We start from the raw sequence: 22,394 nt of genomic DNA, 5'->3' as shown, positions 1-22,394 counted from the left end.
GACTCACCTATCCTCGCCATGTGCTCTGCTTTCTTCACCTCTTGCTCTGCACGAGTCTTGAAACGATTTGAAGTGTATTTGTACATCCTGTGACGATCAAAACACCATCAGCAATCTCAGCAGTAAGGTCAAGGCCAGATTTCATCACTTTCTTACAAAACAAAGTCCCCACACGCTACTTGACTTTCCCCCCTCCCAACAGATACACAACAAATGGAGGAGGTTTATGAGTCAGTAACTGGGCATTCTGGAAGTACTCAGGCCATATTTTTAAGCCACAGATGCTCTAGCAGTAACTGCAGCTACATCATTCCCTCCTGCATTACACAGGGCAGGTGTAACAAACTTCATATTCTTGAAAGGAATCCAAGATGAAGGAGAACAACTTCTTCAGAAGGGAAAAGAGTACCAAATGTATATGTGAAACTTCTCACCCCACATAAATAATCCTTCCTTTCTCCTGCAAACAGATGTCCATACGTGCAGTTTCACAGCACGCACCTCCAGGCAGAGTTAGCTCAAAGCCTGTAACGCAGCACGGGAAATGCCTGAACACAGCTTCAAGCTGCAGCTTCTGCATTTCAGGACACGTCTGCTTTACAACCTTGTAAAGTGTTATTGAGTTGCAATGGCTTGTTTCACCTTCAATATACAGCGCAACACATCAAATAACCACGTTAGGAGAGGCAGAGTCGGGTACTGGGTTGTGCAATCTGCTCAGACCTACTTGAGGATGATCTAAGCTACCTGGAGCCAAGAACCAGAACGCATTTTGGAAAACACAACTGCTGTCCACACGTTGGCACAATTAAATTGCATCATCTGCATTCTGCCTTACGTTCCTGGGTGAGAGGGAACAGGGCGAAGCTGAATGATCTCAACAAATGACTCTTGAGGAAGAAGGTTATGGTCAACAGCTCTATGTTCAGGTGAAGGCTGGTGACAAAGGGTGCCTCCCTGGGGTCTGTCCTGCAACTGGTGCTCTTCAGCATCTTTATTAGTGACACAGGCAGCAGTATTGAGAGTACCTCAGTAGGTGTGCTGAAGACACCAAGCTAAGCAGTGTGGTTGATATGATAGAATAAAGGGATGCCATCCACAGGGATCTGGACAAGCTTGAGAAGCAGACCCATATGAATGTAAAGGGCAGAGTGCTGCAATTGGGTTGGGGCAATCCCAGCTACGTGTACAGACAGGGAGAACTCCTTGAGAGCAATCTTGCATAGAAGGATTTGTGGGATCTGGTGGACAAGAAGCTGGATGCGAGCCAGCAGAGTGCTCCTGCAGCCCCAGCTCTGCAACGGTTCTCAGTCAGGCTGGATGATCTTTAAGGTTGCTTCCAACCCAAGCCATTCTACAACTATAAGAGAAGTACTTGGGCATGATCACAGACCAACTGCTTCACCAAGCAAGGTACACCTCCTCCTTTCCAACCCAGACAGGCAGACTAAGCTGTCACTCCAGCTCCACTCCCACCTTCCCAGCGCTGCTCTCTGCACCAGCTTCAGTTACTTGCAGGAATGTTCAATAGCCCAAGAGCAGAACAACACAGATTTGGTTCCAGATAAACTGTCCCAGAGACTGAACAATTCCAGAAAGAAAAAAAAAAAAAACACCCAGCCATTAAGTTTTGCTTTATTTCGCAATGCCAAATGACTTCAGCTACAGCCAGGAAAGCTCACACTCAAGTGGTGTAAAAAAGATATGCATTGAGAAGCATGACAGACAAGAAATCCACACTTTCCTGCCTTCAAGATGTTAACTGTGATCATCCTAGAGTGTCCTTGCAAAGGAAACTCTCTTGCACATGGTATGATAATAGCACACAGTTCACAGAGACAGCCAAGGCAAACAAAGCAGCATGCAGTGCTACTGCAGCCACCTGAACCCGATGCCTGCTGAGATCACCGCCTGCCCAAATAGCAGGCATGTAAGATGATGTGCAGAACAGCCTGCTTACTTCTAGCTGCACGTACTGTGCTGCAAAACAAGTTGAAACAGTGACTGTGGGAGGCAACAGATGAAGTAACTGTTCAAGAGATGAAAGCAGCTTCCAGGGAGCGTGGTGTTGCGGCATCACACCTATAAATGTTGCTGAAAGAGCTGCACAAAAGCAGCCTGGCTCCTGACTGCTGGACATCACAGGTTCCAGAAAGGTTGCATGAGGCCTCACTGAACTCTAGCAATAGGCAGAATATATCCAGAGACATTTTGTAAGGAAAAACTGCTTCCCTGGCAGTCCTGGATCTCTTTCTCCCACCTGAATGGGAGGGAAGGCCACCTGGTAGCTGATGATCAATCCACAGAAGGAGGGTGTTCAGGAAGAACAGGTGACAAAAGAACAAACATCCTGCTCAGATCGCAAGCTGTTATTTCTGAAGGAGAGCAAAACAAGGGCTGCAAAACCCAGATTTGCACAGTAAAGGCATTTAAACACCCTGAGTGCCATTATAGATTTCCACTCTTTGTTCTCTCACAAGACTAACCTGCAGACAAGTCACTGTTAAAGGATCTTCCTTCAGAGATGGAGACAAACAGAGTTACTGCCCTACAAATGGGAGTGAATTCACTGTCTTCAGGAGGCGAACCCCCCCCAGCAGATCTTCAGAGCAGAATGGTTCAATGTAGAGCATGAAATGATCACTTCAAGCAGAAAGACCTGGCCTAAAGCTCACCAAGAGATGTAAAAAGACCACAGTCAGGATCATTTCTTAGCTCACCATCAAGTAACGGCCTGCATTTAGCCTGGCAAACTAGTTTGTAACACATTTCCTTCAAAATCCACCAATGGAAATGGACAGGTGTGTCTCTGATGGACGAATGCCATTCCATTACAGTACTTAAGCAGCCTTTAATTAGGAGGATATGAATAATCATATTCGTATCATGACTCTTCCACAGAGATTAGCAAACAGCCCTTATGTAGAACACTCAGCACAGCATCTCTTGCTTGCTGGCTGGGAAAGCTCAACAGTAAACTGGCCTAGACTACAGCAGCTCTGCCACAAACATCTAAGCTCAAGTGCTACAGCACTAACTGTCCTCCAAAGGAACGTCCTAACATCAATGTGCTTCCCCTCTCTATGCTCCCAAACAAACCAGAGTCAAGTCATTCTGGCTGCCTCTGACAGTGAAAAGGCTGAGAAGGGGAGAGCAGTGGATGCAATCTCGCTTGACTTTTCTCAAGTTTCTGACACCACTTTCCAAATTCTAATTAAAGAAGCTGAGTAAGTGTGAGCTTGACAGGCAGAGTTATGTAAGCTGAAAATTGGCCAGGTTCAAAGGGCATTTATCGGCAGCTTGACAACTAAATGCAACTAGGAAAAGCACGCAGGAAGTTGATGGTGGGCCCACACTGCTCAAACTCTATAACCTTCTATATTCTCTTTTAAGACAACTGACACCTCGTCTCACTTTCAGATGTGCCATGTTTAAGGGAATTCAAAAGGAAGACAGGGAACAGCCTTTCCCAATCTCTATTCAAACCTCGATGAGCCACCGGTAAAAGTTAACTTCAAAATAACTATTCCAAGTGTTCAGTGTAGTTTCCTTTCTGTGCAGTTGTAGGATGCACCACAGCTATTTCTCTGTCCTGTTAAAAATTGGAAGGCCAGGGGAACTGGAGGTCTGTCAGCTCACCTCTGTGCCTGCCAACACATTGGAGCACATTTCCTTGGAAGCTGTGCTAAAGCCCATGGAATATAAAGAGGTGATTGGTGACAGCCAACACGGTTTCACTAAGGGCAAACTGTGCCTGCCAAATCTGGTGGCCTTCTGATGAGGTCACAGCCTTGATAAATATAGGAAGAGCAATTAACATCATCTGTCTGGACCCATACAAGGCATCTGACGTTGTCTTGTGTGACATCCCTGTCTCTTATGATCTGTTTCTGTGGCTTCAATGTGGGGTTACGTAGGATACATCCAGACAGCAAAATGCTATTTTCTGCAAGAAAGGTCCTGCATGTGTAAGCAGACTTTGGCTCTAACACTTACCTTGGCTTGTACAAGCAGCAGGAAAGTCTCTTGGTTTGTACCTTGTGCCCATTTATAAAGATTCTCATTCTGGGATCAATGTACAGCACAGCAGCATAGGCACGGAAGGAGCGGCGCTCAGGCTTTCTGTAAGGGAGATGTTTATAGAAACTAAGCAGTTTGTTCTGCATTTCCCTGTAGAACTACTGGGAGACACTCTCCCTGTTATAACCACATAGTTCAAAGATGACTCATTCAATTAATCCCCCAAGTAATCAACGACTCCTTAATCAGAGTGCTCGTTTTTTGTCTTTCCTCTTTCCTTCACAGTTTTCCCCTCTTAATTCTTCTTCAGTTAAGAACAGCCCAGACATAGTCAGACAGCCCTCACCTATACAGTCAAACCCCACACAGTTGGATTAGAATCCGAGGGCCTGTAACATCAGTCACACTTACGTTCCCTCTGGGGGGGTTTCTGCCATCTGAATGTCTCGAGGGTCAGAAGTCACATCCAGCTCTGGCTCCCCGTTGTCCATCAGCTTGAGGTTAAAGATGATCACCAGTGTACCTAAGCATGTAACAAGTTGATCAGACAAACCCAACTCAAACCCCAAACCACCCCGCCCATGACCAGCACCATACATACATACCTTTCTCACCACGGATCTTATTAAACTGCTCCATCACTTGCTGTTCTGATTTGAATGGGGAATACTTGTAAATCAGCTCTGTCTCAATAGCAAACTTCTCCATGTTGTCACTCACAGGCTCTCGGTTCCACGCATTCCAGGTGGGCAATGGGACAATGACCTGCGAACAGCTCTGTATCAGGAGCAACCCAGACTCACCCCCCTCCATGCCATTTATGCTGATAGAGGCTGAGTGAATTCAACCCTCCCTACAGGCCCCTATTTAGTGCAGGAGCTCCTCTTAATTTTGCAGCTCTTTGCCTAACTGCCAAATGCTCGAGGATCTCTCTTTTCCAGCCTCCAAGTTACTCTTCTGCACCATCCAGTCTTATTTACTTCCATGTTAAGAGTTCGGATAAAGAACATCTCAATTATCTACTTAACGTATATGAATTTTCAATAGGTAGAACCACACGGATTTCAGCATTCATTATATCCCTTCATTACGTACAAACCTCATCGATGCCTTCTTCCTCATGAAACGTCCGGGACAAGAGGAGGCAAGTCATGGTGTTATTTTTCTTTGTGAACAGGATAAAGTCTTTCCCAATCCGCATGGAACCCCTGGAGAAAGATTTCAGGCAATATCACCACATTTGGTGACTGCCCCTTTTTGGCAAACTAGCAGAATTTATGCAAACACTTCAAAAATCAGACCGAGTTATCAGTTTGTTTCCATTCTGCTCAATTATGAGACTCCAAGAACAGATAACAGAGAAAATGGCTTAAAACCAGCAACCAACCTCTCTTTCTAAATATATCGTTCCTTCCAATAAAGCATCTAAACCTGGACATCTTCACAAGAAGAAACCAAGCTCTCTACACTCTTTCCTCTCATACTACTCACAGTTTAAAGGTGAGGATTGGAAAGCTCCATTACACCTCACACTATGCAGCCTAAATTCATCTGACTTGCACCAGCTGAATCTCCTAGTAAGAGGTTGCAGCACTATTGAGCTCCAGTTTCACTATTTGTCTGACAGAGGCACATTAAGGGTCTTTTGTTTCAGCTTTTCACTACTTAGTCCAGCTCTGACCCATATCCCGCATCACTTAAACACGGCAACAAAACACTGTGCTCAGCCTGGAACAGACCTCCCTGCTCCAGTGCCTGTCCAAAGTGTTCCCACGTACCCCAACATGGCATCCTTAATTCAGATTTCATCCGCACGTGTTTTTTCCGATAGAACAAACACCTCTATGCAAAAAAGCCAACAAAACACGGACTATCTCAGCTCTAATCTCCACAGACCAGCTGTGATTAATACCTACGATTTCAAGCCGTTCCCGTACTGCCCAATTTGAGTTGACTCTGGCGATCGCTTGGCTGATTTGCCAAACTGAATAACGCTGGCAGCTTCATCTGCAATGAGAGACAGAGCAAACCCAAGGTTTGTTTTAACACAAAGACTTGGATACACATTCTCTATGTGAACGCGTTTACTTAAGTGACACAGAGATTGTCATATGGAAGAGGCCTCGAGCCCAAGCCAAGGTCTCACCTTGAAGTTCTGCTATCCAGCCCTGGTCAATGGCACTGCCTGTATTACAAGTGTTGTACAGATGTTGTTATACTGATAAGAAGAGTTCCAAGTTTCATATCAGACCAGTGCCCCCATCTGAACTGCACACAGATGTTTTAACTAAAAAATGTCAACGAGATCATCTGTTGCGTTGACTGCAATTACCAGCGTGCTCATAAACCAAAACTCAGCCCAGGGACACTGCAGCTCCAAGGCTACCACTAACACCACAGATCCAACAGTGTACAGCATGAGTCACCATATAAAAAGGTTTTGAGTTCAGAATAAATGAATTACTTTCTCTTTATGAATTTGAATGGAACACTATGAGCAATTAACGTACTGCTACAACAAAAGGTTATTTTTGCAACTACTGCATAAAGTCAGAGTATTTTTAATGGCATAGGACAAAACTAATGGATATGACAGCTTTACAGCTGAGAGGGGCTGTCATTTTTAGTTCAAGCCCTTCCATTGTTCAAGGTACAAAGCCTTTTAATATCATCCGTAGGACAGAGGAATTGTTCTCCCTTCCCCCAAAGATAGCAATCAGTTTGCCATAAAATTTACTGGGAGAAATGAAAAGCAATTCCAGATACAAGGGAACATGAAGTGCCTTAACAGGAACAATAGTTTAAACAGGAAAACTAACAGCATTTACATCCTCAGTGCATATACAAGCGAGCTTGGAACATCCCTTACTACACCCCACCACTACAAAAAGCTGGAGGCAATGGTCAGGCTGGGTTTGAACATAGCCAGGATCATCAGCACAGGCAGTGAGGCTCATTGGTTTAATGAGAAATGACCCATCTGTATGTCAGAAGGCTATTACCCATGCAAATGGCATTCAGATTTAAAGCCACAAACAACAAGGCAAAAACACGAGAGAAGAACTTCGCACCAACCTTGCTCCCTCCGTTCAGTATGTTCACAACAAAGGTCTATGGGACATTTCAAATACACATTCTGAAAGGATTACAGGACCTCTTTCCTTTTTCCAGCCTACGATTGTACTTTCATGCCAACGAAAGCAAACTTTAGAAGCTTATCTCATATTTGGAGGTCTGGATTTTATTTTTTATTGTTTTAGCTTTAAAACCGAGTCAGACTGGTGTGTGTGAGACATTCTAAGAGCACGTTATGAGCCCCCTTTTACTATGCAAAAGAAGAGTTTTTATCAACAACTGCTCTTAAGAAATATTTTAGAAGCCTAAAAAAGGAAAAGAGTAATTATCCCAGGCATTTCCTTGCTCAGAAAAGGTGAACATATGGTTTATCATTCAGCGTTGGAGATTCAAAACTGCTCTGAAAATACAATTTCTCTTGGGCAGAGGAACTCAAACGATGCCCTGAAGAGGGAAGTCCTGAAGAACAAAGACGTTTCTCTCTCTGCTCCAGACGGTCTTTGGGAGATATTTGATCCTTACACTCCTCCAAACAAACAAGGTACAAATGAAAACTCTTCCACACTTTTTGAGTGAGGGCTCTAAAGGGAGTTTCACTTGCAACTATTTTAGTCACACTGTTTTCCTTTCGCCATGCCTTAGAGATGCTTGATGTAAAAAACAAACTCCCTGGCAACAAAATGAGCACCGATGTGAGCTATGCTAAACAGAAAAGACAAAAAACAAACTGAAAGAACACCCCGAGCATGGCAGATTGAGCTTTACACCTCCAGACAAATAAGGGCACCAATTAAAAGTGTAAAAAGGGGAGACAAAGTTGTTTAAGTCCTGACTGATATTTGCACAGAACAGTGACAGAAAACCCTTCTGAGCGACGTGTCTGATCAGGCGTCAGAAAGAAATCCTACGTTATGCAGGACCTAGCACAGGTTGCCCAGAGGAGCTGCGGATGCTCCAGCCTTTGGAGGCATTCAAGGTAAGTTGGATGGGGCTCTGAGCACACTGGTATGGTGGGAGGTGTCCCTGCCCATTATAGAGACTGGAACTGGATAGATTTCATGGTACCTTCCAACCCAAGTCATGGTTTAGAAGGCGATGTTGGTGGTAGGTGGGCAGTTAGACCAGATGATTTTAGAGCTCTTTTCCAACCTTACAGACCTTATGATTCTGTTCTACACTGTCTGCAGAACACGTGTGAGTACTGAGAATAACAGAGCCCACCTGCAAACATGTTAAATTGAGGGACAAGTCTATTGAGATTTCTAAGTTCCCCAGGGAATCATTCAGTATAACCAAGCGTGTGAAGCTCATCCAACAGATGTCCCTATGGGAGGAAAGAGAGGCTCCACTTGCCAACCAGTCCCAGAAATCAGTGACGTCCTCCCAGCCTGTCTGTGACAGCATCTTCCCCAGAATTCCTCCTCTTAAGCCATTTTTATACAATTTCCTTACTTACAGGTGCAGCCATACATACCTTTTGTTGCATTTGGTGCAATGGAAAATGAAAAATTGCTGACTCAGGGTGACAGCTACATAGTATCAAGTTCCCATCCCTGTTGTGTTATCAAAGACCCTGGCCATGGTGTTCATATACCGCTCCACCCTCTGTGCTTTATCTCTTACAAGTCAGCATACCAAGCTCCCTTGGTGTTAATAACATTGAAGGTTGCTTAGGGAACTACCACGGACCAGAATCCTTGCATATTCACCACCATGAAGGTTCCGCCAATGCTGCATCTTCCTTTAAGAGGCAGACATCGCAATCAGTCACCTCCAAAGTAATCCACCCTGTGACTACAGTCACTCAAGCTTCACAACACTTAGATAAATTAGGGAGGTCACAGTCAGCCTTGTTATAAGGATTAGAGCTCAAGGGGCCACTATGTGAGACTACCAACTCATAGTATTTAGCACATGCTCATCTGGTCCTCAGCAACTTAACCGGGTGTCTGCTATCAGTTCTTTCAGCCCCTCACTTTGAGACAGACATGAGGTTGTTATCTTTCCTAACAAGACTGTTATCAAACCTGAGCAGGCCTTAGGCGTCACCTTGTCTGCCTGAACAAAGGCAGGTGATGGAGGAGTCTGGGGGCACCAACACAGATCCCAATTAAAAGCTGTTCCTCACCACTGTAAACTTTACATACATAACAATTAAAGAAATTAATATCTAAGTAAGTGATTGAGAGTTTAGTACTTAACTGCATCCAGTAAAATGAAAGCACTTTTGAGCTTCCAATCTTCAAAATACAGTTAAAGGAACAAGAAGTGGTATGAAAATCAAGTTAACCGATTGAAGCAAAGGAGTCTTCAAGAATAGAGATAACTTCTTAGATTAGTTGTAAGTACAAACATTGGCAAGCAGAGCTCCTCAAAGCAGGATCTTCAAGATGCAAATAAGGTAGTGTGAATTGGCAGTGCTGTTTGCTGATGCTAAAGCAAAACAAGAAGGCTTTACCCCCTCTAAACCCAACAATGAATTACATTAGTGCTCATGACAGAGACAGACTTTGCTACATTCTTCTCATACTCCCAAGATTTTCTATGATCTTTATCACAGTGATGAAAGAATAGCACAAGACCTTCAAAGTGAAGGTTGCACACTTCTGTTATTAGAGATGAGAAACGAATTGCTTGGCAGCCCCTGATGAAGTAGGCCTCTGCTCATCACCTTTCCCTTTTCCTACTATTCCCAAAGCCAACTTCTGTGCACTGGAAAACCAAAGGCAAAGCTGACTCATTTCTATAATGCAGCACAACAGTTTTCATGTTTCCTGCAAACTGAGGAGGTAAAGAGTTGGACATAGTGAGAGGGCCAGTGTAGAGACAGGAACAGGTATCCAAGCATGGAACTACCTCTTCCATAACGCCAAGCTGTTAATTCAGCTTAAGCCATAACATGAGATCTCAGCTTGAAAATGCAAATGTAAATTCCTATCACTTACTTGAATCCATTCCTGTTCCATCATCCAAAAAACACAGCATGAATCCACCTCGCAGGCTTTCCTGGCGCTCTACAAAAGAGTTATTTAATACTCCCACACACAAATTTAAAAGTTTCAGAAGACAGAAAATCTGCTTAAGCTAAACAGTGTTCATGAGAAAGTAACACAATAAACACGACTTTCATAACCCTGATAAAGCTACGCTCTAAAAAAGGGCAACGCGTTTTTATTACACTGACTAATTTCTCCTGCACTTTAACTTGCGTGTAAATATATGTTACAGCAGTGCACTGTAAAAGCACATTTCTTAAACACACAGTAAAAACAACTCACTTTGGTGTTATCTGACCTCAGCTGAAAACTGATCTAATGCACTTGCACAAGCTACTTGTAAACACGCTGTTTTCTGAAGGCACAAAAGCAGAGGAGAAGCAGAAATGGACACAAACACATTCACTCTTACAATGCACATCGGTAGCCAAAACCCAAGTTTTAACTTCAGACTTGACTGAAAGCATGCAAGGAAGAAGCAGGAGTGACTTACCAGTATAAATGTCTATTCTTGTGGCATCCGCATCTCTATGAAGCAACAAAAACCCAGTCAGTATTCAAATGTCAACTGCAAAATGAAGCTAATGCCAGGCACATGCAATAACTTCAATAGTGAACTGACTGCATACATCGAAGTGCACGAAGGTCCAGCACTCAGTACTGGTAAGTTAAAAACCACACTGTTCTGCTTTTGGTCTATTTGAACCCACACATTGTAACTGCACGTAATTAAACCTAGTTATAGTATCGCTAACTTGTAAATAGCAGTCATAGGAAGGAAACAAAGAAGTAAGTGCATACTTCTGAGCTCCCTCTTCCACACGGCTTCACATTTATCTTGTCAAGATGCCTACAAAGTTTATTAACTTCTGCATAAAACTCAATGTAAATACAAGATTTGCTCCGAAACAAATGCCTCCTATTTTATGTCAGCCCACAATGTCTGAGGTGGATGTTGGTGGTACAGCAGTAAAGGCTGAACCTTCCCACCAGCATCCCGCTACACATTGTTGCTGTGTGACAGATGGTAGCAGAGGGGCACTCCGACAGAATGGCATCTGACATGGAGCTGTATCTGAAGCAAAGGTGTGGAACTGTACTCCTCCATGCAAAAGAAATGGCACCCACTGATATTCACCAATGCTTACTGGATGTTCACAGACACCAAACAATGGATGTGAGCACAGTGAGATGGTGGGTGGTGCATTTCAGCAGTGGCAACAGCAATGTGAAGGACAAGCCATATTCCAGGCAGCCATGTAGACTTACGAGCACCGCATGTGAATGGTGGTGACAATGCTGAAAATAGTGTTTTGTGCCCAAGAACTTTCTCTATCAAACAGTGCTATTGCTCTCTTTGTAGCTGCTTAAGTTCCCATGGAATTAAATAGGAGGCATTACTTTCAGAGCAACCTACATGCATTCAAGTTTGTCACAGGAAACTCTAAGAGATCGTTTCAGTAAAAACCTTCACATACCCCTCATCCTCCTCTATACGCCATTTTCCCAACAGAAACATTTCATTTCCAGCTCCTTACATTGCTAACTGCAAGGTGCGACAATTCAAACTTGATAGAAAATACTCCCAAAATATTTCCACCATGCCATATCATACTAGGTGAAGCCAAAAGGATAAATACGCAAGGCTTAGGATGTAACTATAGGCTGCAACACGAGAAATGTGGCCCTAGTTAGGCCATCGTTGTCTTGTTAGGAATACTGTTGTTTTTTTCCACAGGGCAGATGTGCCAGCATAAGAAAACCAACTGAAACATTCATCCTAAGCTATAATGAGGTCTATTTTTACTTTTCTTAAAGACTGCTAAAAGTGAAGATTGCCTAATATCCCCTAAACAGTCAAGCTAATTAAATTCTTTACTGAATGTACCTTGGGAATTAGGCAGTGTCAGATACGCACCTGGCATTATCTACAAGTTCAGCAAGGGCACCAAACAAGAACTCGTGGGTAGTTCTGCAATAAAGCACAGAATCAGCAGGGTTACACTGACACTGAGGAAGGGAGACCTTTATTTAAACAAAAATCTCAAACATTTTGACCAAATCAAGTTATAGGTCTACAGTACCAATGCTGGCTATGGACACAAGACTAGAAATGCGTGTTTCACTATCTGCTGGCACAGAAATGCTGCTCAGTAGAGGATCTCATTCAGAAGACCTACTGCTCTTTACAGTCTGCATCATAAACACGAGTCTCATGGACATAATGAAGAATTACTGGCTTGAAGTCCATGAACTACCCAGTAACTCATGTAAATCCTCAATTATTCACCACACTGCCAAGTCTCTTCATGGCAACTAAACCCCATCTATGTGTAAAACATGGGCAGATTAATATTATGCATAAGGTTTGTCTTCACCGTGCACATAACTGATATTGTAAGTTATTTCTGACACGAAGAAGTTTCCAGATCATGGGAGACTTCCAACAGGCGCAGCTGCTCACTGACCAGAATGCTGTCATCTTCCACCGTTGCGCGCCCTTCCAAACTCAACGTTAAGGCGATGCAGCCAGATGTTACTCGCACAGTTACAACAAGTTATCTTTAGCTTCCAGCCTCCTAACAGCAACACTTTGTCTGCAGAACGTACTTGAAAGGGAGTAGTTATGTGCCATAATCTTGACAGATGACACATGCTGAAGGAGACTCAAGAGGGACCAAAGACCCGTTCCAGTAGACTGTCCCCAATATTAACCTAATACTTCCCACTGGAGGCCAAACTTCTTCCTATACCTTCAAAATCCAGCAGTTACTTCCAAGGCAGATGAACCACATCCAGCCCAACATTAACTTTAGCTACAAGACAGGAGAAACAATTTACCTTACTGAATCAGGTCATTTAAGCAACCCAGCAAGGCTTCTATAATTTATTGCTTCACTAGGACGGCTGATGAAGAGACTGTGTCCTCAAAAGATATTTTTAGCTAAGTATTCCAGTTTGCACAAAACCTCTACACACACAACTTGCTGTCACTACTACTGCAGAGAAAGACTGAAGTCACACTTAGTTCAGATTTGCAGTTTTAGAAGAACAGATGCAAAGGCACTTCCTGCACAAAAATATACTGCCAGCCAGAAGGCCAGTAATTACAAAACAATCTTTCATATTTATCTTCAGCATCGTGAACTGCAGCTCATCAATGTAGCTAAGGTTAAAAACAACAGCCTTCCAAGCTACCACTGGAAAGAGAATAGAGCTTTCCTTCTCTGCAAGCTCCCAAGGAAACAAGAGATAGAATTGAAATGGCATTCTGAAGACAACCTGACTGACCAGAAGGCCTTACCAGAAGCTCAGACCTGCTACTCTTTCTTTCAAGAGCAATTTCCTGTGCGCACATTTCAAAGTGCTCCCATCATTTAGGAATCCATTCAACTTCATAAATCAACATCCAACAACCCAGTTGATCTAGAAATTAATCCATGTCAGAAAACAACAACAAAACACAACCAAGTGGGTACTTTAGAACTTGTAACTATGCTTCGTCAGCAGTTTTCACTCTGCGATTTCAGGGACACTTTAAATTAAGGAGAAGATGCAAATAGAGATTCCAAAGATAGATACTGGAACAAGATAGCTGAAAAAGTAACTGCAATTAAGAAAGGCAAGAGAAAATGCTATTTCTCAATAGCCTGACACCATACCTAACTTGAACCCCTATCAAAACCACGGGCAAAGTGACACCTTGCAACAAGCAAGTGAAATCAATTTGAGCTGCTTATCACTAACAAAGAAATTATATATGCTATAAATATATAGTATTAAGTACATTAATCTCCATGCTAAGACTTTTAAAATGTCTCAGATGACCTTGTCAGTATCTAATTAAGTCACACAAAGCACTCAACCTAAGAAAACCCCATGATATCATCTTACAATCAAAGGTGCCTGCAGTACTTAACAGCCATCATTATCAACCGGTGACAACCCTCTCCTTGCTCCATGCAAAAAAAAAAAACCAAAAACCTGCAGGATTATATTACTTGCAACATAACTTTCAAAAACGGAAGCCAAGCTGTAGGCAAAATAGTCTACCAGAGTTGACACATAACCTGGAAACACTCAAGTATTGGCTAGAACGCCATTATCAGAGGCTACATTAACCTAATTCAAAGCACTAGAAATACAACCACTAGTGATTCAGTGCACTAGAAATATACATTTCTTAAATGAAACATGAGCTGGGGAGAAAGCGTTACTAAAATCTACAGTCTCAGTGACAGCCCATTGTAAGTTCATTGACCTGGAACCACTCTCCAACTTCTACCATTTATTCAAGACAGCTCTGTGCTGGAGGCCAAATCTGACGTGGATCAACTGAATGCAAGAACCTCATTACTAACAAAAGATGTAAGACCAAGTTTGCTCTGAAGAAGGTCACACCTGGGAAAACACTTAAGCTGGAAGTCTGGAATCTGCGTCAGAAACACGAGCTATCCTCTCATTACTGCACTGCTTCGGGCCAGAACAGAAAATACACGCAAGAAGAAATGGGAGGTTCTGAGGTATGAAGAGATGCTTATCTATTACTTGTATTCCTCAGATCCACTGGTCGGTTATGCTGAAGTCTTCCCATCTAAGTGAACTTCTTCCACTTGAGCGGTATTCAAAGGGGCAACTCCAGTTACAGAATTAAAACCCAAGTTCAGTCACAAGTTAACTCCAACTGTGCAACACTACTCAAGGACGTTCTCTGCCGCTCAGGTCTTAACAAACTCCTTTGGTTATGCTGTACAAACACTCAAAATATACCAAATAAGTTGGCTGGGATGAGATGTACCTTGTTTTCATCTCCGTGAATGCTTCCGAAGCACCTTAAAGCAGCAGCATCTGCTTCTCAAGGAAAAAATCCCAGTCGTTGTGATGGCAGGCAGGTGGCTTTGGGAAGTCGCCATAAGGGCAATACGTTACTCATTTTCATGTGCTTATACATTGAGGCTTTTCTTACTGGATCTACAAGAACTTTCACGTAACTCCATTATACAGGCTTCAGAAAAGCACTTAGGAAAGTAATAGAAGTAGTTGAAAAAGATAGATATACACACTTTGCAACTGAAGTGATTCAGGTACACGGGGCCAAGTCGGCTACCAGGCATGGCAGCACCACGATCTCCAAATCCTTACGTTCAGGGGCCAAATAAACTGGCTCCTGAAAAGTGCTCCAAGCTGTCAGATATATCACCTTTCTGAAGATAAAAAACAATAAACAAACAACAGCAACAACCACCCCATGCGCTGAAGCAGTATTCACTGAGATTGCATGGTTTTCCTCAGACAGCAAAAATAGCTTGAAAGAGTCTCCATTACCAAATATCCTCTTCAGTTCTTTGCTCGTTGCTTTTGTCATTGGTGGCGGTTGTTCAGGTTGTTATTATTATTATTGGGAGGCAGGAGAAGTTGCATATTTGTTGTTTGGGTTTGGCTTTTCCATTGCTGCTCTTAGGGAAGCATCCAGCCTACGCGCTGATCCCCATAACCTCAGAAGGCTCACAGTGGATGAAAAGCCCTGGCTTTGTCTTATTCACACACACTGCCCTCCAATTCCTAACAAGGCAGCTACGCAGCACACGGGTAGGTCATCACCATAAGCAGAACAGAAACCACAGTGGCAACATTGGAGAACTTGGGATACTTTGGGGCAGCAACATCACCGCTGGTCTTCTGCAGCAGACTTTGTCTTCTTACAAACATGGCCAGCATCCATGGCAAACCCAAGCCACTGGCAGATCTCTACTATCTAACAGTGTTGCACAGTAGGAGTTAACTTGTGATTGAACTTGGGTTTTCTAACACATAAGAACTTTTGTTTTCCATAACTGGATGTGAGAGTTTCTCAAGTCCAGGAACACAACCCGGTGTTGTCTGCCAAGCACCAGATTTCAGGTGTGATTGCTACAGGCCAAACAAAGAGCAGAGCCACCAGACATGGACCCCAGGGCATCATCGGGCCGCTCGTCCTTCTTCTTTTGTGCAGAACCCACACTTCTCTGATAGTGAAAAGAAAGCGATAACGTTCTTGGCACATGTAACAGTTTGATCTGTCTGAGTAGTCACTCCTGGAGCCGGATCTTATATTACCAACACAAACACTGCTGCATCTACTTCAAACTGAATTGCAGTTACGAGACTTCAGACAGCTGCAGACCGCTGATGTCCCTCCTTCTAAGCTCGCCTTCGCACACTGAAAACCAGGAGCAAAAAGATGCTTGATTTCTTCTTCTATCAGTGGTAACATCAAATCAGCTCTTCCGCTGAACAGCGATGAGCACAGGAAACACGATGAGCACAACGAAGAGATGCCAGACGCCGTGTGCTGTTCCTGCAAGGCAGCCCAGCCAGTGCAAGCTGTCCTTCGACTCTTCCATACGTACATTGCAGTGCCTGCTCCCCATGCGCAGGGCTGAGGCGGCGCCATCCCTGCAGGCACTTACCATGTCCTAGCTGCGCGTTCTGAACGCACCACTTATAAGGCAGGTGAAACTCCACCGCTCCGCCGGGGATTTTAGACTGACAGACTCCAAGGTTAAAGAGAAATAAAAAGGAAAAACACAGACACACACACAACGAGCCGATCCTCAGAGCGCCGCCGTGCTCCCGCTTGGCACAGCCCGCACGGAGCATCCAGGCGCGGCCCGAACGAGGCGCCGCTGAGGGCTGTCAGCCGGCCCAACGCGGGGCCGCTCCGTAGGGCCGCACTCTCGGAGCCGCCCCGCGGCTGCGCGCTGCTCCCGGCGCTCCGTGCGGCCCCGCCGTGCGCCCCGCACCGCCCCGACCGCACTGCGGCGCCGCTCCTCGCGGGGGCGGGTTGCGCCTCGGGGCCGGGCCGCGGCCCCACTTACCTGCCCGAGGCTTCGGCCCGGCCCCCGCCCCGCGGCCCGGTACTCACGAGTTGGTGTGCAGGTACTCGAAGGTGAGCTGCGCCCGGTTCAAGCTGCTGTAATTAGCGCAGGACATGGCGGCGGCCGGGCCCCGCTCCGCGTGCGCCCTCGAGGCCTTTCCCCGCCCACCTCCCCCCCCCCACGCACCCCGCTATCCCGCACCGGTCACCGCCCGGCCCGGAACGGCAGCGCCATCCGCGACGCCGCGCCCCTACGGGCGCCCCGCCCGGCCCTGCGGCCCCGCTTTGTCCCCGCCGCGGTCGCGCTTCGCAGCCGCCCCGCAGCCGCCGCTCCCCCCGCAGGGCGGGGCCGCGCCGTTGGCCGCCGGTTGGGCCGCCGCGTCACGTGACGGGGGGAGCCATCGCGCGCGCCGCCGCCGTTTCCTGCGGGCCGCGTGATGCGCGCGCTCGGCGGGCGCGCTCCCGCGGCGCGGGCCGTGCGGGTGGGAAGCGCGGGGCTGCGGCGGGCGGTGTGCGCGCTTCACCCGGCGGGACTCGGTAACGGCGGCGGTTCGCAGCTTTCATCCGGTGCGTTTTACGCCGCTGCCCGGTTTGCGTGATCTTCATCCGCTGAAGGATCCGGGAAAGGCGTTAAGGAACGGCCGGACGGCATCAGGAGTGTTCGTAGGGTACGTAAAATGGTTCCTCTCTAAAGGCGGCAGTGCTGGAGGAACGGGTTGTGCTGCGGACATCGGCGGAAAAACACGATAGCCAACGGGACGGATCCCAACGGGACGGATCCCAACAGGACGGATCCTGCCGGGACAGCCGCCTGCACCGAGGAGGAATCGGGGTGATCCAAAGCGGCCGTGGGGAGCTGAGCAGAGTTAGAGCTGGTCAGCTGGGAAGGTGCAGCCGAGAGCCCAGGCTTTGTGTTGGAGGTGCTTGTCTGCTGTGTTGCCTGCAGCACGGCCAGCCCTGCCGTGTGCTGTGTGTGTTGGCTCTGTGTGTGTTTGCTGTGTGGTGGCTGCCTGGAGATTCGATTCAGGCCTTCAGTCTCAGGGCTGTGTAGTTCATTGTCCTCTGAGCTGCTGGACATCCAGAGAGGAGTGGGATTGCCCTGATTGCCTTTGCAGAGTAACCTTTGGATCACACCTGAGGTTTAATTTGGCTGTAGCATCGCTGTTTAGTGATGGGGAGCCGGTCTGCTGGTGGCCGGAGGGATGCTGAGCTCCTTTGGCCTGCAGTTCCTTTGCTTTTGGAACTGAACTGTTCCCACTGCAAACTGACATCCGTCCTCGTTAAGTTGATCACGTTTTAGCCTGGGAACTGCCTCTCCAAACTTGAAATATTACCTATAAATACGTTAAAAAAATCGGAAGAAATAAACATAAAACCGTTATGTTACTTTTGACAGCTTTCCTTTTTTCTCTATCCGCTATCAGCGCCGTTTTCCTGAGTTCCTGCCCACATGTGGGTATCCACAGGCACCTTACACCAACAGGTGGGATGAAGCTGGCTTCTTCCATTGCTTCCTCTGCCACAGATGTGATGAAGTGTCACAGACACTCCCCCCTTCAGCTGTGAGTGGCCCTTGTCGCAGTGGAAAGCAGCAGCGTGCTGTGCTGCACTGAGTGATCCTGGCGAATGGCCTGTGCAATGAATGGCCTGTCACAGCAGTGCGTGTTGGGGCTCGAGTTGTACAGTCCTGCTCTTCTTTAACCTGAGTTTCACACGCAGAGCTGGATTTCGACACCTCAATCTGTGCAGCTTTTTCACTTTGGAGTAACCCCCAAATCCCCTCATAAATCTAGTCTGTGGAATCCACGCTGGCCAAACTTTGTGTTTCTGGCTGGGCAGTGACAGTTCCTATTGCTGAATCCTTAATCTGGCGTAGTGTTTTGCTAACCCTCTTTCCAACATGTCGTAGCCTGGGGTGGTTGAACAGTTCACTTGGCAGCCCATGTGTGAAAATTGGAGGCACCAGCCTCGAACCAACAGTTATTCGGTGCCTCGAACCAACAGTTATTCCTTGTCTTCCCTCGTTTGACTTTGAAGCCGGCACTTAATGTGTGAGTCACTGTACTGGTAAGTACCATGTTTGCACCATACAAATGCAGCAGTGAGGTTTCCAAAGGTTGGTGGCTTTGTTCTGTGTGTATGGATACAAAGAAACATGCACCTTTGTGCTGTTTAAATGTGATTCTCGCCCGTCGGTATAGCCCTTCTTGGTTGTGTCCTGACTGTTCACATTCAGTGTACTTCTCTCATGAAGTTCAGGTGTTGCTATGGGTCCCAGTAACTTTAGTTGCTTGGATCTCTTTTCTATTGCCCTGAATTCATAGGAGTTTCAAAGTGCTTTACTGCAGTGGGCTATGAAAGCATGGTGTGGGCTCGCAGCAGTTTGGTTCTTAACCCTTTGTGCTGTGCCATACACTGGCTCTGCTGCATGATTCACTCTGATTGCCTTCCTTTGCAGGTGGAAATTCTTCCTGCCATGAAACACACTGCTCTCTCAACACATGACAAGGCATTCTTCATTAAGTAGAGTGTGATTGTCACACTCAGAGAGGAGCTACAATCATTCCGCCTTTTCCCGAGTGTGATTTGAATGTCAGGATCAGCCCAAGACAGTGCAGGAACAGAAGCCGTGAAATCAAGAACTTAGGAATAAATGAATGTCTTACCTTCATTTTTTTTCCTAGCAGGGGGTTCTGCCTTTTGTGGACTGGGGTAGAGCTGTTTAATTGTGTTCATAGCAATGTCTGTTTGATCTCTGTCGTCAAGTAGCAATTTGCTGGTTAACTCCAAAGAGACACAGAGTGAGACTTTTTTCAATGAAAGGCTTTTTTTTCCCTCCTATGTTGGCAGACCTAACTCCTGGTTTTGTGCTCTCTGGGGCAGTCATTAATGAGCAGTCAGTGAATCAATCCTTATAATACATGCGGACTAAAACGTTCAAATGCAACTACCTGAACGTGAACGGAAGGCACCGATGTGAAAATGCAGCAACCCTTTGCGCAGTGCCCAGCGTCGGTTCGTGCTTGCTTATCTCACAGGAAAGTCACACCATGGATTTGAATTCGTTATTTAATCTAGATATTCTCAGTGAGACGCCGGCTGTCAGAAGTGACTTCGTACATCAGTCTACAGGAGGCTGGAAAGGTGAGAAATAGGTGAGAATGAGGAGACCTCTTGAAGGAAGGACCAGGAAACAGCAGAATGGTTGGATGTTGAGGATCCTCCACCTGCACCAGTCAGAATTCCCTGGCCTCGAGTCTGTCGTTGCTCCATGAACTAAGCAAAACAAAGTAAACTATAATCAAAATGTCAATATAAGACGACTTCTAAATCAGAAAATGTGGTACTGAAGAGCCCACAGGAAGCCAGTAGACAAGGAGCAGTGGTGGAATCTTGAAAGGATTTATCTGACCAATGTGGAAGAGTGGCGTGAATCAATCAGATTTACAGGATGGCCAGGTTGGATGGTTTCCCACAAGGGTATTGAAAAGAACCTGAAGGCTGTGCAGCTTCTTTCTTTCTAAACTGTGATTGTATGACAGTTTATTGGCCTCTGTCGGGATGAAAAGGCATGCAGGGCTTCTTCATAAAGAAAAAGAATTTATTTTGTTGATGAATAAATGGTTTTTCCTACCTCATTATTTTAAATGTGGGGCTGTGTTCAGTTCAGAGTGTCTTTTGAAACCAGCCTGATGGACTTGCTTGACACGGACAGCTCAAATGGTTTCAGTTTGGCAAACTGGCGACCAACTGAAAACATGATCTTCTGGTGATCACAAAGCAACAAGTGTGGGTGCATCTGAGTAGATGGGGCTGTGACTGGAATGAGGAGCTGAACTGCCATGTGACCGCATCTGAAAGAGAACACAGCTGGGCACTGCTAGCATGGAAGGAAGGCTCTAGAGACTCCTCTCATTAAAATATGTCTCAGTAATGATTGTCAAAGGGAACTGTTCCTCTGTTCTGTGAATACTACCATGTGATACAGGTCTTCTTGTCTCCAACGGCGAGTGGTGGTATATGGATTGAAGGCACCATAACAGCCAACAGACTTGCAGTGAAAGATCTGAATTTTGGACAGGACTTTCTAAGCAATCTATGTCCACATCAGCCTGTGGAGTCCTTTTGAAATGACTGGAGGAAGGAGCCTGCAGGCCTTCTCAAGAGCAGCTGTGCCTTTTTGAACCAAAGGCAATAAAATTCTTAGACTCTGCCAATATCAGGAGCTTGGTTTCAACCACCTGAGATGCAACGTGCATGAGTCTGTTGCCTTTGCCTTTACCTTGATGTCTTTCCAAAATGTGTTCTCTGGAGGAAGTTCTCCTACAAGCCAGCCTGCTATTCTGCATCTCTTCTGTTTTCCCCAGGCTGCACCAGGTTCACCTTCTAAACTGGCCCATCAGCAATGCTGTGAGAGCTCAGGAGCTTTATTTGCCCTGTCTTTTCCGTTTGTTTTTCCTTCAAACCCTCATCTCTGCCTCATGTCAGTGTGGCCTTGGCCTCCAGTTGCCACTAGTTTGGGTTGAAGGCTGAGCAGAGGCTGTAGGGCCACAGCTGGAGCACTGCCATCAGCACAGGGGAGGAGGGAAGAGGTCTTTTCTTGCTCTCTTTACATATTTACACCTGTTGGAGCCTTGGTGTTGCTGCCATAGACCCACAAGTTTGCTCTTGTCAGTGCCAGGCATTCAGTATTCAGCTCAAATGTGGAGGTGTGCTTTGCCAGGAGGAGCACCACCATTTCCAGGCAGCAGGGATGGATATCACCAGATCTCTCAGTGCCACAAAAGGCCATCCCAACTCCAAACCCTACATGGGAAAACTGCCTGAAAAATGGGAGAGAATTTCTGCATCAGGAGTGACTCAGGACTTTGGTATATTGTGTTCTCAAATATTTATTTCAGTGTTCTTATAAATGTTTTATTTGGAGAAAAATACTGTAATTGGCCAATATTCCATACAATCTAAACATTTTGCTCTAAGATAATACTTCCCCTGCTTGTGGAGATTTGATTCTTTGCTGATTACACAGTTCAAGCTCTGTGTATTGACGAGGGCTTTCCTCCACTCTACGTCCTGTTTACATGTGACTGAAGCCTTAATCCAGGCACTCTAATAGTGAGCAGAGACAAAGACGATTTATCCTTGGTTAATCTTCAAACATTGCTTTTCGTCTGACACTTTTTTTCCACTGGGAATGATTGCATACGGGAACAGGATGGGGGCAGTTGAGGAATAAAAAGGCAGAGTTCCCTCTAACAGCTGCACTGGCTTTGCAGATAAGGGGACACTTGTCAGAAACGGAATGGTACTAGAGAGGCCACCCGTTCTCTGCACTCATGCAGTACAAGGGGTATTGGAGAGCAGGCAGTGTGCAATGTGCCCTGCCGTGGACATGGCAGCTCAGTGGTTTCATGACATGTCATTGGGCCTGTCCCTGTGAGCTCTTC

At 45.7% G+C, this 22,394-nt stretch overlaps 1 protein-coding gene and 1 long non-coding RNA gene across 4 annotated transcripts in view; one reads left to right on the top strand and one right to left on the bottom strand.

The window, feature by feature from the left end:
• MORC2 (MORC family CW-type zinc finger 2) overlaps window positions 1–17,173 on the bottom strand; it is a 30,908-nt gene extending 13,735 nt beyond the window's left edge. The window contains exons 1-10 of one of the 2 annotated variants that reach the window (XM_072351432.1): window positions 17,150–17,173; window positions 12,010–12,063; window positions 10,585–10,619; window positions 10,041–10,109; window positions 5,937–6,027; window positions 5,120–5,228; window positions 4,626–4,785; window positions 4,432–4,543; window positions 3,997–4,122; window positions 8–87 (exon numbers count right to left, since the gene is read on the bottom strand). In XM_072351432.1, the coding sequence (XP_072207533.1) occupies window positions 8–87; window positions 3,997–4,122; window positions 4,432–4,543; window positions 4,626–4,785; window positions 5,120–5,228; window positions 5,937–6,027; window positions 10,041–10,080 (718 nt within the window). In that variant the 5' untranslated portion in view covers window positions 10,081–10,109; window positions 10,585–10,619; window positions 12,010–12,063; window positions 17,150–17,173. Of the gene's footprint in view, window positions 1–7; window positions 88–3,996; window positions 4,123–4,431; window positions 4,544–4,625; window positions 4,786–5,119; window positions 5,229–5,936; window positions 6,028–10,040; window positions 10,110–10,584; window positions 10,620–12,009; window positions 12,064–16,995; window positions 17,118–17,149 lie in introns of those variants that run through there. The other variant, XM_072351431.1, reaches the window with a different exon arrangement.
• A 244-nt stretch (window positions 17,174–17,417) lies between these two features.
• LOC140259801 (uncharacterized) lies at window positions 17,418–21,936 on the top strand. 2 transcript variants are annotated; one of them, XR_011905449.1, is made up of 2 exons: window positions 17,418–17,835; window positions 19,406–21,936. It is a non-coding gene; the product is annotated as an uncharacterized lncRNA (long non-coding RNA). The 2 variants fall into 2 exon arrangements; XR_011905448.1 differs by having other exon boundaries at window positions 17,418–17,867.
• The last annotated feature ends 458 nt before the right edge of the window (window positions 21,937–22,394 follow it).

This window comes from Excalfactoria chinensis, chromosome 16, assembly GCF_039878825.1.
Source record: "Excalfactoria chinensis isolate bCotChi1 chromosome 16, bCotChi1.hap2, whole genome shotgun sequence".
NCBI classification, from domain to species: Eukaryota; Metazoa; Chordata; class Aves; order Galliformes; family Phasianidae; genus Excalfactoria; species Excalfactoria chinensis.
The sequence above is the reverse complement of the archived record's forward strand: the minus strand, read 5'-3'. Positions and strand labels throughout refer to the sequence as shown.